Raw genomic sequence first — 17,648 nt, 5'->3', positions numbered from 1 at the left:
GGGACTTCCTATACTTACTGATAATCAGGGAGGTCTCTGTTAGAAACAGTACTCGAACTTTCTAGTACTTTTAGATTTGAGAACAGCCCAGTTCTACAGCTGGCAGCTACTGCAACAAGTTCGCACTCAGATAGGGCTTCTCTGTCTAAGGAGGAAGAAGTCCCCCGTCTGAAAAGCTGTGACCCCCACCAGGGGGCCCCTGGCACTTCAGACAGCCGGTGGGCAGCCTGCTGAGCCCGTCCATCTGGTTCGAGGTCCAGTCCACGCAGAATTTCCCTGCCAGGTGTGGCCACGGCCTGTTCCGCTGATCACCCAGGCCAGGGGGCGATGCGCTCCTCCCAGCTCCGCCACCACCCCCAAGCCCCTGAGCCCCCTGAGGAGAAACGGAGTAGGCGCTCTTTTCCTCCGGGGCAGAAATGAGAGCCAGACACAAACTGAGAGCCCGCCCGGCTGAGCCAAGAGGCGGCTGGAACCATACGAAGCACATTAACTATTAATAATTTCCAGTTGTTTGCTCGCTGGGTTCAGCCGGCTCCCCCGGCCTCTGCGGGCCCGGGCTCTACTCTGCCTCCCGCCCGACGCCAGGGCTCGAGATATGAGCGCCTGCCGGCCTGGCTGGGCCAGGGCGAGGGGACAAGGCGCCCTCGGGCCCGGCGCGAGAGGGGTACAGGGTCGGCTTGCTGCGGGCCGGGTGGCCGAGCGGAGCGGGGACCCGGGCCGGCGCCCCCCGTTCCTGTGATCGGCCGCTCGGGGCTGGCTGAGCGGCCGGGCGGAGCGCAGCGCGGGCTGCGCACGGCGGGAGCGCAGCGGCCCCTGGCGCCCGGCCTGGCGGCTCCGCCACTGCGGGCGGGCGGGGCGGGCCCCGGGCGGGGCGGGGCAGGGGGCGGGCCCGGGAGCGCGGAGACCGGCGGACCCGGACGGCGCGCGGGCGGCGGGCGGCGGGCAGGGAGGGCGGGCGGCGGGCAGCGGCCCCGGCCCCGCCGCGCGCACCGCCATGGTGGGCCGGCTGAGCCTGCAGGATGTGCCCGAGCTCGTGGACGCGAAGAAGAAGGGCGACAGCGTCCTGGACAGTCCGGACTCGGGGCTGCCCCCCAGCCCGAGCCCCAGCCACTGGGCGCTCGCGGCGGCCGGGGGCGGCGGCGGCGGGGAGCGGGCGCCGGCCCCCGGGGCGCTGGAGCCCGACGCGGCGGCCACCCCCGCGGCCCCGGTGAGTGACCCCGCCTCGGCCCCTCCCCCTATCCTCTGCATTCCCCCGCGCCCGGGCCCCGGAGACCCCCAGGCGGTCGTGTCGGCCCTACCGGGGCACGCTGTCCCCGCCGCCGCCCGCCCGTCGGCCAGCGCTGGGAGCCCGCCCGTGGCCAGCGCTGGGAGCCCGGGGCGGGAGGCGCGGCGAGAGCCCGGCCAGCTGGAGCCGGTGGCTGGAAAATTGTCATCGCCTGGGAGGCCCGGGAGCCCCGGGAAAGGCGACCACCGCCTCCTCCCTTCGAGGTGATGGCCCCCGGGGCTGCCAGGCTGCGGCTCGTCCACATTCCTGACCCTGCCGGGCTGGAGGGGTCCGGGAACACCGAGAGCAAACTTCCCCCAGGCACCTCCGGGTTTTGCCCTCGCCCCCGGTGGCTCCAACGGGCCTGCTTCCCCACCCGGTGGGTGTTGGGGAGAGGGGTGTACTCGGGCTCCCCGATTCAGAGAGCAAAGGGGGCCAGCTTTGGGGGACTGTTAGTGGCCTTGGAGGGGACCTTTTCAGATCCGTGGCCCCTCTTATCCCGTCACCTAACCCATGTCTGGCCCATGATGGGTGGGAGGCCTTTAGGTGGGTGGAAACTTTCAAAAATGAGTGCTTTTACTTTAATTTAAAATTTTTATTTCAAGAAAAAACACCAGGTCCCTTTTACCTTAGAAATGGCTCACATGGTGGTGTTTATTGCCTTTACCTAGAGCCCAGGGGACCCACATCCTGCCTACAGTCAAGCTAAAAGTGGGACTCTGAGGCCACCCCTCCCCCTTGGGGATGGGTGTTTGCAGCCTTCTCCCCTGGGTGAAGTAGTCAGTGGCAGCCGCTGCTGCTCAGGGACCCACCCACTTTGATGGTGCGTGGAATTCTTGACCAAAGATCCTGTCTCGGTGGACATCAGTGCATCCTCTCATTTCCATTTAGAAGGCAGCACTTGCTTCATCTTGGCCTTCAGAGCCCTCGCCACCTGGCCCTTTTTAGCCTCATCTTCCACATCCCCTGACCACAGGCAGATACACACATCGGTGCCTCTGATGCTACTCCTCCCCCTGGTGTGCCTTTTCCCTCCCAGCCATCCCCTTCTACCTCTCCCAACACCCAGCTGGCTTTTCCACCTGTCAAACCCTTGCCAGCCCTGCAGTGCCCAACTTGTCACCTCCTCTGGGAAGTCTTCCTGGATGCTTCCCAGAGCCATGCCAAAGGCTGTGACTTCGTCCCCTTTCCCTGGTAAGCCCCTTGTTCATGCGTAGAACCCCTGCTGCCCCGCCCCACTCCCAGCCTGCCCTGGAGCAGGCTGGGTGCTCAGGGAGCTTGGGTGGCAGGGATGAGGGAGCAGAGGAAGCAGGAGCAAGAGAACCGAGTGCTTGTCTGGATACCTGTGAGTGCTGGGTGGCGCCTACCTCCTCTTGGTGGCTGCATTGTCCTGCAGCCCCCAGGACTCCCGGAAGGCACCCCCAGGTTGGGGAGTGCCTGGCAGCTAGAGAGCTTGGGGCAGCGCAGGGCCCCCTGTCACTGCTGGGGGCTGTTTCCTAAAGCTCTGCGGTAGCTGGTGCCCACACCTTACCCCCTCCCCCAGCTGGGTTCTCAAGCCCCAGTGGGGGCTTATTAAGCTCTCCCCCCACCAAGTTCAGGGCTGGACCCTGGGGTCCCCCTGCCTCTCCCTGACCTACCTGGTCCCCTTTGGCTTTTGCATGTCCACCCTATGCCCCCACTTGACACCTTGTCCTGGTAACATAAGAGTCTTAGAGTCAACCTTCTAGAAACGTCTGCTTCCTGGAAGACATGGGGGTGGGGCTGCCACCGCCATACCCTGGCCCAAGTGTAGGTTCTTCTCTCAAATCAGGCAAAGAAAATGACAGCTCCCAGTTAGCCCAGGAACCCAAAGGGCTGCTCTCTGTTGCTCACTTAACACAGAAGCCCTGATTCCAGTCAGGTCAGGTGAAAACCCAGCAGCTGTGTGGAGGATGGTCCCGTCTCTTACTCAGGCTACTTGCTGAATCAGAAAGCCCAATGCTCTGACCAGGCTGGAAGGCGGTGAACCCCTGGGATGCTGTGCTCTGACTCTTTGAGTTTTCTGGATAGTGGAAGGTGACATAGAGAACTTTCTGGTGTTCATCTTCCCAATGAGTTTGCAGATTCCTCCATCTTGGCTGGGTATTGATCTGGTGGCCTCAGAGGCAGAGGACATGGGGGAAGTTGGACTGAATCTTCAGTGTAAAAAAAAAAATCCCTTGTAGCATTTCTCTTTGTTGGTTTTGGCCTTTTCTGAAGAGTTGCTGAGACAATGACAGGGTTGGGGGCACATAATTGAAGGTTCTGGTTAGTGAAGTCCCAGTTCATGGCGGTTTTCTCACCGCCTTGCTGCGGGATGATGCAGCAGCCCCGGGGTCTGGCAGCGGTCACGACGCTGAGCTGTAATTTGTTTCCTCTTTTCATCCTTCCACAAAACCTCATCGATGGAAAGGGACACCCCCTGGATGTGCAAATAAGGTCACAGGGCATATGCTGTGACTCTGCTGAGAGCACACATTCATGATAGGCCTGGGATTTGAGCAGACCTCTTGGCATCCTCTGTGCCCTGTCCAGTGGTCTTCCTGTGCTGTGGGTCAGCCCTTCGCTGGCATCATTCCCTGGAGGGTGACACAAATCTCAGTTGGGCCCATCAGCTGGAGGCTAGAGCCAGGACCTTCTGCGGGGAATGCATCGGATGGGGCTGTGATCTAACTGCATTTTCTGTTGTTGCAGAATCCAGCTTCTCTCCCCAACGCCCTGGGCTCCGGCTGCTCGCCAAGGTTATGCCCCCTGTCGTTTGGCGAGGGAGTGGAGTTTGACCCCTTACCACCAACTGAAGTAAGGTAAATATAGTGGGCCCTGATTTCATTTTATTTCTATTTTCAATTTTTTGTTCCAGTAATTAACGCTTGTTATTAAAAAAAAAAAAAGTCAATGACAAAAGTGTGCCAAAGACTTATAGTTTGGTGGGTACTCTTTCGGATGTTTCTTCTGTGCTCTAACCATTTGAATATAGATACACTTATTAAAATAAAAACGAGATCATGTTATACATAAAGTCCTGCAACTTGCTTTTTGCACTTCACTTATCATGGCCATCAGATGTTTAAAAATTTGTAATAAAGTAATTCCCCTTTCCAGAAGCTTCTTTCCACATCTCCCCACCCCCACCCCAGTGTCAAGGTGCTGTGACCTTGCCTCAGGTTCTAATTTCACTGGGAAAGTACCGTTCTTCTTCCTCGGGGAATTTATCATCCAGGCTCATCTGGGGGCAGAGATCCATTGAGAGGCTCCATTAAAGATATGTCTTTTTAGAGAACGGAATTTTACTTTTGGTAGCTGGTGGCTTTAGAGATGGAGTTCCGTTGCACGAATACAAAGGGCCCTTTGACACAGAACAAAGGAGGCTCACCAGTTTGGAGGTGAGCAGTTCAGCCTTTTATTCCTGAGGAGCTTGTATTTTGAACAGAATGGGGACATGACTTCATGACATGAGCTTCCCAGCCTTTTAACCTACTTGCCCAAGGCGAAGAGATGTTTCCACTGGACTCATTTTAAAAAAGAGTGCCGATTCTTATCCCTGACCAGTGGGTAGGGCCTGGCGAGGGGCAGTGCTGTTCGGTTTGTCTATGTGTGATGCTTGTACATACTTTTTATTTTATTTTTTATTTTTAAAATTTCTTGGCCACGCCTCGCAGCATGCGGGATCTTAGTTCCCCGACCAGGGATCGAACCCTCACCCCCTGCAGCGGAATCGTCGAGTCCTCACCACTGGACTGCCAGGAAGGTCCCGCTTGTGCATATTTTAGTATCTATGAAGATGCCATAATTAGGAAGTAATATGAATTCATGCTTTGCTTCCCAAAAAAAAAAAAAAAATTCCCAAATTGACCCAGAAGGACTTTAAACAAATTATAAAGTAGCTTCTGAGGCATGCGGATGTTAATTTATTTTATGGAAAACAAGACTAATTGGCTGTGATGGATAAGGTCAGATCTCAGTTCCCTGGGTTTGAGGGAGTCTCCAAGCTGAAGGCACAGGTGGCCCCAATACTAGTATTTGGTATCACCAAGCTTTCAGCACCAGCATTCAGGATGTCTGGGTTCCCTTCTCCTCTCATTGATTGTTCACTTCAGGGGATAGAGAAACCACTCACCCCCGTGGACAGGAGAATCTGCCTTGTTATATATAATCATTCCCACCAACAGCAGTCGCTGTGTTAACACTCTCCCCCATTCTACTGGGCGCCTTTCTCAGAAAGAGGAGACAGGCTTGGAAGTTAAGTAACTTGGCCAAAGTCTCAAAGCTTAAGTCAGTGGGAGCCGACTCCAGGGGCTGCCGCCTGCAGTGAGGAACAGTGAGTGCGTGTTGAACTTGGGAATCCTGCATTTCTGCACTGAAACCCCAGCTCTACCGCTCCCTCCCACTGTGACCTTAACCTCTGCACCCCGATTTCTTCTCCCAGGGTTGTTGGGAAGATTAAATTAGATCCTGGAAGTAAAGCGCTAGGACAGGAGCACACAGCACGTTATAAACTCCGTGTGGCTTCTCCCTAGAGTCTCAAGGTCACGGTAGGGATCCCTGCGCCCCCAGCTCAGAGGAGCGGCTTCACGCTGCCTTATGTCTCCCGCTCAGGTACACGTCCTCCGTCAAGTATGACTCAGAGCGACACTTCATCGATGACGTCCACCTGCCCCTGGGCCTGGCGGTGGCCTCCTGCAGCCAGACCATCACCTGCATCCCCAGTTGCACGTGGCGCAACTACAAGGCTGAGGTGCGCTTTGAGCTGCGCCACAAGCCTGCCCGCTTTCTCAGCACCACCATCGTCTACCCCAAGTACCCCAAGACCGTCTACACCACCACTCTGGATTACAACTGCCGCAAGACACTGAGGAGGTTCCTGTCCAGCGTGGAGCTCGAAGCCATTGAGCTCGTGGGCGGTGATTACCTGTCGGAGGAGAGCTGACTGCAGCAGGCCAGGGGGCTGGCCCGGCTTTCCTGCCCAGGTTGGGTTGGGCCAGGCTGCCCTTGTGTGTCATTCCAGCCCCAGAAGAGTCTAACCCAGAGATACCTCTAAGCCCAGCCTGGGGAATAAAAAAAAAAAAAAAAAGTCACAACATCTTCTAATTATTGAAAGAATTTGATTTTTTACAATTTTTTCCAATTGTTTTTAAAAGGAGTGTGTTTTCCTAGTTTGCTGCTACATAGCTTCCCCGAAGTCTCAATTTGATGAGAAAATAAAAGGATGGCTAGAGCAAAAGGAAAATGGCCACACTTTGAAATAGGGAAGAAGGGAGCACCCTTCTTCCGGCGGTCAGTTTGTCTGAGGAGGAGCGTGGAAAAAGTCTCTGAGATGGAAAAAGTGAGTTGGAAGAACTTTCTGCCCCGGTGTCTTCACTGCTACAAAAGTGGTGCTAATTCAGTGAGCTGTGACACCCATATGGGTTCAATCTGTGGAGAGTTGAGTTCCATTCTGGTTTTTTAAATTTCCATTTGTATTTCCTGTTAACCAAAACTCTTGGAATTCTCTAAATCTTTTTTGTGATATCAAAAAACCCCAAACCACAATATAAGATGCCTTTCAAAAAAAAGAAAGAGAGGAAGGGAAAGGCAGGCAGGAAGGAAGGCGTTCACCCTGTTCTTGCCTCTAGAGTGGGGTCAGATCAACTAGTGGCTGAGTCTGGGGGCAACAACTTGGTTCTGGTTCCTTCCACGGGTGGGTTCCAAGCTCGGGCTCTGGCAAAGCGCCTGGAACCCCTGGCATCTCGTAATGTCTCCACAGGCTTGTGTAACTCTCCTGATATGTATTTTGGGGTTTCCGAATACTTTCCTAGTTTTTTCATAAGGCGAAACATAGCAGAGGGTCCTTTGGAGAGAAATGACGTCTTGAAAGAATGCTTAGCGACAGCACTTTGGGCGGAGTCCACAGGGGGCGTTTCACTCACAGTGGGAGCCGATGGTCACACCTAGGACTTGATACCCCCAGGGAGGAGGTGGACACAGATGTTTCTGGTGATCTGGTTCATCAGGGTGGGCGTCCTTTCCAGTGACTTTGGGTCAACACTGCAGAGGAATTCTGCTGGTGCCCGAGGTCTAAGCGAAAAAGCAAGGAAATCCACCTCCCTGCCTCCAGCCAAGGGAAGCAAAGGAGAATTGAGCATAGGGAATGATGCCACATGTCAGACTCCCAAACCTGGGCGCTGGGGTGACCGTACACGTCTAAGCGTTCGTTTTAGTGTGACAATCATGGCGTTGCGTGTGAATGGAAGAAACTGTGTGAATTCAGCTGAACGGGCCACAGAAGCGGGGACACAGGCTGGGCCAGGTCAGGAGGGCGTGGAGGCCAGGCTGCCTCTGGCCTTCAGCCTCCTGCCTGCCCTGCCTCACCCGGCCCGTACTTCTTTCTCCTGCCGATCCCTGTGGATTTTGAGTAAAGAAAGTGGCAGATGACTTTTGCTCTTCTGATATCGGAGAGAACAAAACCGTGGGTATTTCCTTTCAATGCATCCAAGTTATGTCAAGTGCTTGGGGCTTGCAGATTCCTGGAAGCTCGGACTCCTGCTGTATCTCCGGGTTTGTGCTGATGGCTTCCATCTGTCCTGAAAGCAGAATTGAGAGTTCTCTGGGTACCCTGGAGCCACAGCAGGGTGTTCTGAGGAGAGCAGGTGTGATGATAATCACTGTCATTTAAAGTCATCAGAGGCCTAGAGGGCCAAATGGTCTGCTGTCCTCTTCAGGTTGAATAGTGTTTAGTCTGTCATGCACCTGGTTGGAAGCATCCCTTCCGTGGAGCCTGCGATCAGCTCCATGGTCCCGAGTTTGCCAGTGTGAAGCTCAGCAGGGAGCCCTCGAGGGGTCACTCCAAGACCCCGTAGTCTCCTGTCTTCATGCAGAGCAGCCTCCTGCGTTTGGAAGAGTAAATTACGCAGCATTTATTGATTAAAAATGGGTTTTTCTCTCTGATTTCATGATCTTGTCATTTAAGACAAGTGGTAAATGTGATTTTTAAACTATGGTATGGTAAGAGAATTCCCAAGGTTTTGCTCTGGCCCAATGGAGACACTTGATGAGCCCAGGACAATGTCATGGGCAGCTCGGCCAGAGAGACGAGGGGTAGAGAACGCGGCCTTTAAACAGCCCCGTGCTGAGATGCATGTATGAGATTTTTTGATATGAAATATATCAGTAAAGTAAGTAGAAGTGAGCGACTGTACATGTGTCATGTGAGTGGAAAAGCAGATTTTGTTTTAAGTTATTCACTAGGGACCAAACTAGTTCTCTCAAATCCTTTCTTCTTCTCCAAATCTGCGTTGCTGAAAGTTGCAGACGAGGAAGCATGTGAAGACGTAAGGGGACACGTCAGGGTGGATAGCATGTTGTCGATCCGTGGTGGATTCATGTTAATTTGCAAGGTGGAAGCGATGATTTTTAAAACCCACTGATTAAAAACAAGCATTCCTAAGGGAGTCTGGGAAATACCATTTACTTATGAGTTAAAAAGTCTTTTTTCTCAGACTCTTAAATTATGTCTTTTATGTAATAAAGATGATTTGTATTTTCAGAGAAAAGTTTTCTTTTGAAATCACAGACCTTTGAAAAAGAGTAAGTACCTTTTCAATTGATACATTTCCTGTTTCTCACCTTAGGAATAGTATTTGATGAAAATGACTTTTTAAATTTATCTTTGACATCTGTCTCACTTCATTTTGTTTTATGACTTCTTCATTTAATAATAAATTACCCTTTAAAAACACTTGGAGATGCTTCCTTTTTTTAAAAGAAACTCATAATGCCTGGTTAAGAAAAGCAAGAGAAACGGCTCCTCCTCTTAAGAAATTTTAAGACGTGATTACGTATTAATAGTACAATACTTCTGACTGGGGTGTGCGTTCTCCTGGGGGTATAGGAAGATTTTCCAAGGGGTTCCTGGGCACAGGAATTTTAACGAATTTGTTCCCAGATTTGATGTGTACTCTTTTCCAAAGCCGATCTGCTCTGAGATGCACCTGTGAATGATGTTGTCAGGCCAGCCCCTTCCCACCTTCCCTTTCAAATCGCCTTCCTCCCACTTTGCAGAAGAAATACGCACCTTAGTCCGCCCAGCCTGAATATATTGTGGTATTTTGCTCTGGGCTGGAAAAACCTGTAGGTAGGACAAAGGGACAGCTAGAAACACGGTGTCTGGGCACCAGGATCCACGGTAGGTTTTGTCCATGCCTGCGGCAAGCGTCCTGCACATATATCGTCATGGTGGTGGAAGCAAGGTGGGCCCGCGTTGGGAGTTCTCATTTGCAATATCTCATAGAGTTGAGGCAGTCAGAATGATGACACTGCATATGACCACCCATATCTCTTCAATCTCAGACTATTGTCTTCCCTGAGGAAAAGTCCCTTTGGGCAAAGCAAAAGAGAGGGTCAGTAAGAGCTACTGGAAGTGAAGGCATCTTATTTCACTCCAGCCTCAAATTCATGGCGAGGCTCTGGGCCTCATCTGTTAGTCTTTGAGTTGCGACTCAGAAATAAACATGTCCCAGGAATACATATTACCATTCTCACAAATACATTTTCAAAGCCAGTCTCTTTTTAATAGAAATTAAGTCTAACTTGGCGGATTGGGACGACAATGAGGGCTAATTTTGCCTTTTAGGTTATACGGTGTAAATTTTCCATAAAATGAATGAGCTGGTCAGCAGTTCCAAGGTTTTGATAGAAAAATATTTAAAGCCTGTAGGATTAAAGCTATAATTTGTGTGTGTGCGTGTGTGGCGAGAGAGAGAGAGAGAGAGAGAGGCAAAAGTGTGTTGAGGCTAATAATGTTTCAAATTTTCAACCTTTTTAAGTGTATCAGATTAAGCTGGTGCCCTCGAGAGAAGCAGCAGTAGGTATAATTAATAGTAATATGACAACTCTCAGAAAGCCCCTTGGGTATACTTCCCAGAAATTGGAGAAATGAATAACCCTGTTGATTAGGCAATGACTCCTATTGTGTGGGACGCCTCTTGTCAAAATGAAATTCTCATAATTTTATTTTGGCGTATAATCATTAAAGTGGTTTGTATATATCACTGTTTCCTAGAGTGCTTTCTGTGGAGTAAAATAAGGTTCTGTGATCAAATAAGTTCGGGGAAATGAAAAGTTGAACAATGCTAAGCAGGCTTATTGAAGGCTTCTTGGAACCCGTGTATTAGTCAGCTCTTGCTGTATAATACCACCCACAAAATCACAGTGATACACAGCAGCAAGCATTTTTTTTCTTGCTTACGAGTCTATGGGTCTGATAGGGCGTTTCTGCCCAAGGCTAGGTGTTGAGTTCAAGTTTGTTCCCCTTGTCTCTGAAGTAGGCTGGGAAGGTTGCATTCTTCTCGTGGAAGAGGTCAAAAGCTCCCAGAGGAGCAAGTAGAAACATACAATACCTCTTAAGGTCTACACTAGGAACCGGCACCCTGGTACTTCCACCCGCTTTCTACTGGCCAAAGCAAGGTGCATGGCCAAAGCTCACATCAGTGGGTCAGGGAACCATACTTCCACCATGGATGTGAGAAGGAGTGAGTTTTTGCTGTAGAATAATCTACCTTAGCCTTTAATGTGGTAACATGCATTGATAATCTTCAAAAGGCAAGATCTAGTGTGTACCATTTTCCAAACTCATTAGACCAAAGAGCCTACGTGCATTTCATAGGACTAGTGTTTTTTGGAATGCACTTTAAGAAACGCTCGTTCGTATGTATAACAATCAGAGTCCAGTCTGGAAAACTAAAACCATACAAGGTATTTCCAACAAAGGGGATTTCATACAGAGAGTTGACCACACAGATGTTGGAAGGCTAAAAGAATAAGGGGAAGTAATCCCAATTGTTAGTAACCGTAGGAAGCAGCTCCCACCCCTAACGCCCCCTTATGGCAATTTCTGTCTTAAGACGCTAGAAAAAGATGAGCAAATTAAACCCCAAGTCAGAGGAAGAAAGGAAATAATAAAGATTCTTACTGATGAAATAGAAATGGACAAACAATTGTGAAAATTTTAAAAACAAAAATTTGAGCCTTTGAAAAAATTGATAAATCTCATCTAGATTGACTAAGAAATAGAAAGCATAAATTACCAATATCATGACTGAATAGAGATCCTACAGGCACCAAAAGCATAATAAGATAATATTAGGAAAAACTGTAGGCCAACAAATTTGACAACATAGGCAAAAAGGAAAAATTCCTTTAAAAAACTTTATCTGACCCAACTGACATGAGATGAAATAGAAAATCTGAAAAGAAAAGCAAACTGTTTATTTTATTTATTTATTTATTTATTTCTGTCTTCAAAGACTCCATTAAGAAAGTATTGAACAAAAAATAGTCCATGCACTGATAAAACAATTCATCTGACAAAGGACTTATACCCAGACTATATAAAGAGCTCTTACAAGTCAACATAAGAATGACAATCCTGTTAAAAATGGGAAAGAGACTTGAACAGATACTTCATAAAGGAAGATATATAGATGGAAAATAAGCACATGAAAAAGTGTTCCACATCATTAGCTAGCAGTGAAATGCAAATTAAAATCACAATGAAATGCCATTAGATACTTACCCAAGAGAAATGAATGCGGGTCCATAAAATATATAATGTTCACGACAGTTTTGTTCACAACAGTCATATGTTGAAGGAACTGAAATGTCCATCCATCAATAAAAGAGAACTGATCCACCTTGGTGTATATTCCTACAATGTAATACCAGTTAGCAGTAAAAGGAATACATTACTGCTACATGAAACATTATGGATGAATCTCATAGACATAACGCTGACAGGCACCAAAGAATATATACTGTATGATTTTATATACAGGACATTCTAGAACAGGCAAAACTAAGTTGAAAAAAATAATAGTGATTGCCTAGGTGTATGTGGTTTGGATGACGGGGAAGAGAAGTGAGGGAACTTTCTTTAGGAATGGAAATGTTTTATACCATGATGGGGGTACGTTGCATGGGTATATACTTTGTCAAGATTATACAATTTAGATCTATGCATTCTAATGTAATTTTTTACCCAAAGAAAAGAGAACCATAAAAGGTGAGAGGGGTGGGGAATGGATGGGGATATAGATGAAACAAGAATGGTAGAAGATGAAAATTCTAGAAACTGGGTGATGGGTACATGGGGTTTCATTATGCTATGTCTGCTTTGTTTATATTTGAAATTTTCCATACTAAAATACTGGAAAAAGTATATCTTAAATAATGTGTCTACGACACAACTGATAAGTGATCATTTTTTAAAATTGGAAAATACATATTAGAGAAAATAAAAATCACTCCTATTTCCCTGATAAACCATTACTGATTCTGGAGAACTGTAGCTTTTGATGGTGGTTTGAATGGACCAGTCTAAGAGACAACATTGCTTTTAGCCATCAGAGCATAAAGGGTTTTGTTTGTTTGTTTGTTTGTTTTGCCTCACTGTGCGGCATGCAGGATCTTAGCTCCCCAACCAGCGGTCCAACCCAGTCCCCCAGCAGTGGAAGTGCGGAGTCCTAACCGCTGGACTGCCAGGCAATTCTCAGGAGGTTTCTATTCTTTATGTTTGCTGGTTTCTTTTTCAGAATGAGAATGCAGGAGAAGGCAGGGGTCTTGGGTGTGTCAAACCAATTGCTGGTAATTACAAATTACTGCTTTTCTCCAAAAGCACTGGGGCTTAGGGCAGGTAATTAAGCTGGCGAGCACAAATAACAGGACGTTCTGAAAGCCAGCGCCACTGTTTCCAACCTGGAGAAGTTCTTACAAAGCAGTAAGGGTCCAAAAAGTTAGTTGAAATGAGTTCTTTTTTTTTTTTTTTTTTTGCGGTACGCGGGGCTGTCACTGTTGCAGCCTCTCCCGCGGCGGAGCACAGGCTCCGGACGCGCAGGCTCAGTGGCCATGGCTCACGGTCCCAGCCACAACGTGGCATGTGGGATCTTCCCGGACCGGGGCACGAACCCGCGTCCCCAGCATCGGCAGGCGGACTCCCAACCACTGCGCCACCAGGGAAGCCCGAAATGAGTTCTTTTATTCATTTTTTTCAAGTCTTTATTTGTATCTATTTATTTTCAAAAGGGGATAGGGATGACTACAAAAAAGACACCCTCTCTGTGATACAGGCACTAAAACCAGGGTAAAAGGCAAAAGGCCAGATAGTGAAGGGGTGGGGGGGTTGGAGAGGAACTTCACCAGAATCCAGACTGCAAAGAGCTGCTGTAAGTGAGGGTAAAGCTTAGTCTTGAGCTTCCTTACAAGCATGGCCGAAATGGAAAGAAGACTGTGTGACAGTATCTAGTATAAGGCAGTGAACCTCCAAAGACAGGGCTCTTTCCTGGCACTAAGTTCAAAGAGGACTTTACCACCACCTGTACCTATTTAAGGGGCACAAAATCAAAGATCCATATATTCTTCCAGTGCCATTTCCTCTTGGACTCTTGAGAAAAACAAGGAGGGCATTTAAAATAGGCACTTATATGTACGGTAAGGGTACACACAGACTCCGGAGCCAGGGGAGGGGAGGAAAAAACTTTACCCTCTTAGGTTTAGTGCATGGTGCCTGTGAATTAAACTGACGAAAAACAGATTAACAGGAGAAAAGGCATACAGTGTTGTTGATGTTAATTTTTTTTTTTTTTTTTTTTTTCCGGTACGCGGGCCTCTCACCGTTGTGGCCTCTCCCGTTGCGGAGCACAGGCTCCGGACGCGCAGGCTCAGCGGCCATGGCTCACGGGCCCAGCCGCTCCGCGGCACATGGGATCCTCCCGGACCGGGGCGTACACGGGGTTGTCACAGAAGTGAAAAGCCAAAGAAATTAGACTCAGGAGCTTATATACCATTTTAACAAAGGGTGATAAATTGAGAAGTCATTAGAAAAAGGAAAGGGAGTTTGGGCCTAGGGCCAATAAACTGTGAAAAAGTGACTAGGAAATAATTGGGGAAATTAATGGAAGATAAGGGTTATTTAACAAGGCCTGTTTTTGCAGATTCATCACGGTGCCTCTGTCTCTGGTGACAAGAGTTGCTGTCCTCATCGTGGTATAGGAGGAGCAGGAGCAATCTATCCTAGCTTCACAAAGGGAAATTGGTACCCTGCTTTTAGGCAGACAAGGGGAAAGCAAAGAACTTTTCCTACCTCTGTTGATTCTCAATTGCCTTCAGCTCAAAATAATCTTTATGCCAAAGTGGCATATTTTGGAGTGGCATATTCTAGACCTCTTCACCAGACCACCTGGATTCAAATCCCAGCTCCATCGTTTATTAGCTGTGTGACCTTAGCAAGTCCCTTAAACTTTCTGTAAAATGAGGATAAGAGGGGTTCTTTTCTCGCAGACAGCTTGCGAAGATTAAATGAGATCATACGTGCGGAGCGCTTAGAACAGTACCTGCCATGAGTTAAAAGCCATACAAGCGTTTCTTGTTTTAATTATCTTTTGGCTTGTAATTTCACTTCCAAGAATGTACCCAAAGCACTGGACGATTGCACTAAAACGTGCATATAAGGATGTTCTTTGCAAAATTGTTCAGAATCGCCAAAAAGTAGGAAACCAAGTAAATGTCCACAAATAGGGATTGAATAAATAGTCTATACAATAAAATACCAGGCAAGCTTTACAAAGTCCGATGTGGATGTCAATTTAGTGACTTGGAAAGATGTTCATGCTATATTTTTAAGAGGATCATTAGAAGACAACATATGTATTATTAACCCATTAATTTTGTTTTCCTGTATGTAGATACTTGAATAGAAAAAGACTGGAAGGATGGATACGAAACAGATGAGGCTCAGTTTCTCTGAATGGTGAGACTATTGGGTGTTTTTAAAACATTTTTTTGCTTATGTGTAATTTCTAATTTGTCTGTAATATATATGCATTTCCTGTGTAACTTGAGAAGTAAAACCCGCGTGTAGAACATGGTACAGCTTTCTGGTGATCTGAGTGAAGAGAAACCAGAGAGTTAAATGGTCAGTGTGTTAAGAACTGTGTAGCGCCTTAGCTTTTACACTATTTGCAAAGCTAACACATTGGCCTCCACACTTGCATGGATGTTGGCTAAAGACATGAGACTCTTGGGTCAGAGACAAAGGATGATTTATGAGTCACAGCAATAGCTAGAGGGTCAGCATTTGTTTGTTGGTTTCCAGAGCCTCAATTCCCACAGAATGATGCAGAGGGGGCCAGGTGGCACTGGGATATAAAGGGTGTTTGACAGGAGAGGAACTCTGAGCGTAGGAACTGGAATCGAGACCCTGTCTATCTTCCAAGGCCGTTGGTCACCCCAACATCCTTCAAAGAGCAAAGGCAAAAAAAAAAAGAAAAAGAAAAGGGACTTTTCTGGCGGTCCAGTGGTTAAGACTCTGTGCTTCCACTGTAGGGGGTGCAGGTTGGATCCCTGGTCTGGGAACTAAGATCCGCATACTGCGCGGCGCAGCCAAAAAATAAAGGAAAAACAAAAGGCAGTCGGAGACTCCTTACAAGATGTGCAACACGTGAGAAATCTTGGGGAAACTGTCTCCCAAGCACCAGAGCTGCTCAAACATCAACGTGCATGAGTCACCTGGGGAGTTTGTTAAACTATAGGCTCTGATTCGGGAAGTCTGGCCTGGGGCTGGAGAGTTTCTAACAAGCTCCAGGCCCTGTGGGTGCTGCTGGTCCCAGGCCCCTGTTTTGACAGTGAGGCCTTGGCACCATCCTCAACGCCAAGGCGTGGCCGGTAAGTGGCCCCAGGTGGGCATGCGGGCCTGGGTGAGGTGGGAGAGAGGATGCTTCCTAAGCCCTTCCCAGTGATGATCAGAAGGGAGTGTGTCAGGAGTTTCAAAGGCCAGATTTGACCATGAACAAGTACACAGCATGTCCATGAGGCCCCAGAGAGTGTTTTCCCATCACCCTGGGGCCCTCTGGAGCCCTGTGGGTGTGGATTTCTACCTCCCCAGGCCTCTTCTTCCCAGCAAGCTGCCCTGCCAGCCACAGTTCCCGGGAAGGACTCCCTCCTTTCAACTACACCCCAGCCGGCTTCAGCCACCGGCCCTGCCGACGAGCCCCCATTCTGTCTTCATCTGCCTCTTTCCATGGCGGTCGAACTCCAGGAGGGAGTGTAGCTTGGCTCCCCGCTGCTTTGGGAGCCCATCTGAGGCACCACAGCACAGCGATTAAGAGCTGGACCTTTGGAACGAACCAGACTTGAGTGTGACATCCCAGCTCCTCCCCTTAGGCCCTGAGTGACCCTGAGCAGGTCACTTTCCTTTTCCGTGTCCATTTCCTCGTGTGTGATTGGGATCACAACACCTCGCATCTCAGAGATGGTTGTGGAGATGGAATCGTGTTATGTTGGGTATGTGATGCCTACACCGCTCCTGGGCACCACCGCTCCTGGGCAGGGAGGAGCCTGATCCATGAGATGGTTATTCCCAGTAGCCTGGCATCAATTAACAGAGAACTGCAGGCTGAGCAGTGACTTGATAAACATTTTCTAAAAGACCATTGGAGACCTTGGAGCCCATCTCTTAGAAGTTGTGTGACTTGAGCAATTCACCTCTTCTCTTTAAGCCTAAACTGTACCGTGGAGATAACAGTTCCCACCACTCAGAGGACATCTTGACTGAGGGACAAATGAGATAGAAGAACCTATAAACTAGAAAGTGACCTAAGATATTATAATTACAAGGTGCGGGGCAGGATGCAAAACACAGACCATGAAAATATAAATAGCTGTCGACAGCTCCAGGTGTGAGCGTAACAGGTGGAAACCATTCAGTCTTACCTATCACTTAACTCATCCAGCAGCGCCCCTCAACCCTGCAGGGCACAGCATTGCTTCTGGGTATAAAACTTAAGCCTCCTCGGAGCACCAGTGGTGGGAGTCCGTGGTGCCCAATAATACATGGCTTTTAGGAGAAGGTTGGGTTTCGGGTTTTCCACCCTCAGGTCGAGGGGGACGCAGCTTGCTGAGAAGCACAGCTGACGGTGAGGGAAGAAGCCAACTGTATTCGTAACAAAATCACCCCCAGATTTAGTGGCTTCAAACAACTTTATTATCTCGCAGTTTCTGTGGCGTCACTCAGCTGGATGCCTCTGGTTTCCGGTCTCACGGGCTGTAATCCACCGTGTCACTCAGGGCGTGGTCACCTCAAGGCTTAACGGGGGTAGAACCTGCTTCCGAGCTCACGCGTGGGGCTGTGGGCTGTTGGTGGGGGGCGTGGATTCCTTGCCACGTGAACCTCCCCCCGACCCCCGCCAGTTTCCCCAATTGTTAACGTCTTGCATGAGTTGGTACATTTGTTATAATTGATGAGCCCACATTGATACATTATTATTAACTAAAGTCCATAGTTTAGGAGTCCGTCTTGGTGTTATACTTTCTATGGGTTTGGACAAGTGTGTAATGACAT

General features: G+C 48.8%; 1 protein-coding gene across 2 annotated transcripts; it reads left to right on the top strand.

Moving 5' to 3' along the window:
- The first annotated feature begins 915 nt into the window (after positions 1-915).
- RFLNB (refilin B) lies at positions 916-13,697 on the top strand. Of its 2 annotated transcripts, none has more exons than XM_022595827.2 (3): positions 916-1,207; positions 3,977-4,086; positions 5,879-13,694. In XM_022595827.2, exons 1-3 carry the CDS (start codon positions 995-997, stop codon positions 6,207-6,209), a joined length of 654 nt encoding a protein of 217 aa, XP_022451535.1. In that variant the 5' UTR covers positions 916-994; the 3' UTR covers positions 6,210-13,694. The 2 variants fall into 2 exon arrangements, with proteins under 2 accessions (XP_022451535.1, XP_089756783.1); XM_089900657.1 differs by having other exon boundaries at positions 922-1,207; positions 3,977-4,081; positions 5,879-13,697.
- Positions 13,698-17,648: the final 3,951 nt, after the last annotated feature.

The sequence above is a fragment of the Delphinapterus leucas genome, chromosome 19 (assembly GCF_059928025.1).
Source record: "Delphinapterus leucas isolate spDelLeu-1000000601 "Yukka" chromosome 19, BTC_Dleu_Yukka2, whole genome shotgun sequence".
Classification (NCBI taxonomy): domain Eukaryota; kingdom Metazoa; phylum Chordata; class Mammalia; order Artiodactyla; family Monodontidae; genus Delphinapterus; species Delphinapterus leucas.
This window is presented reverse-complemented; position numbering and strand designations above follow the sequence as displayed.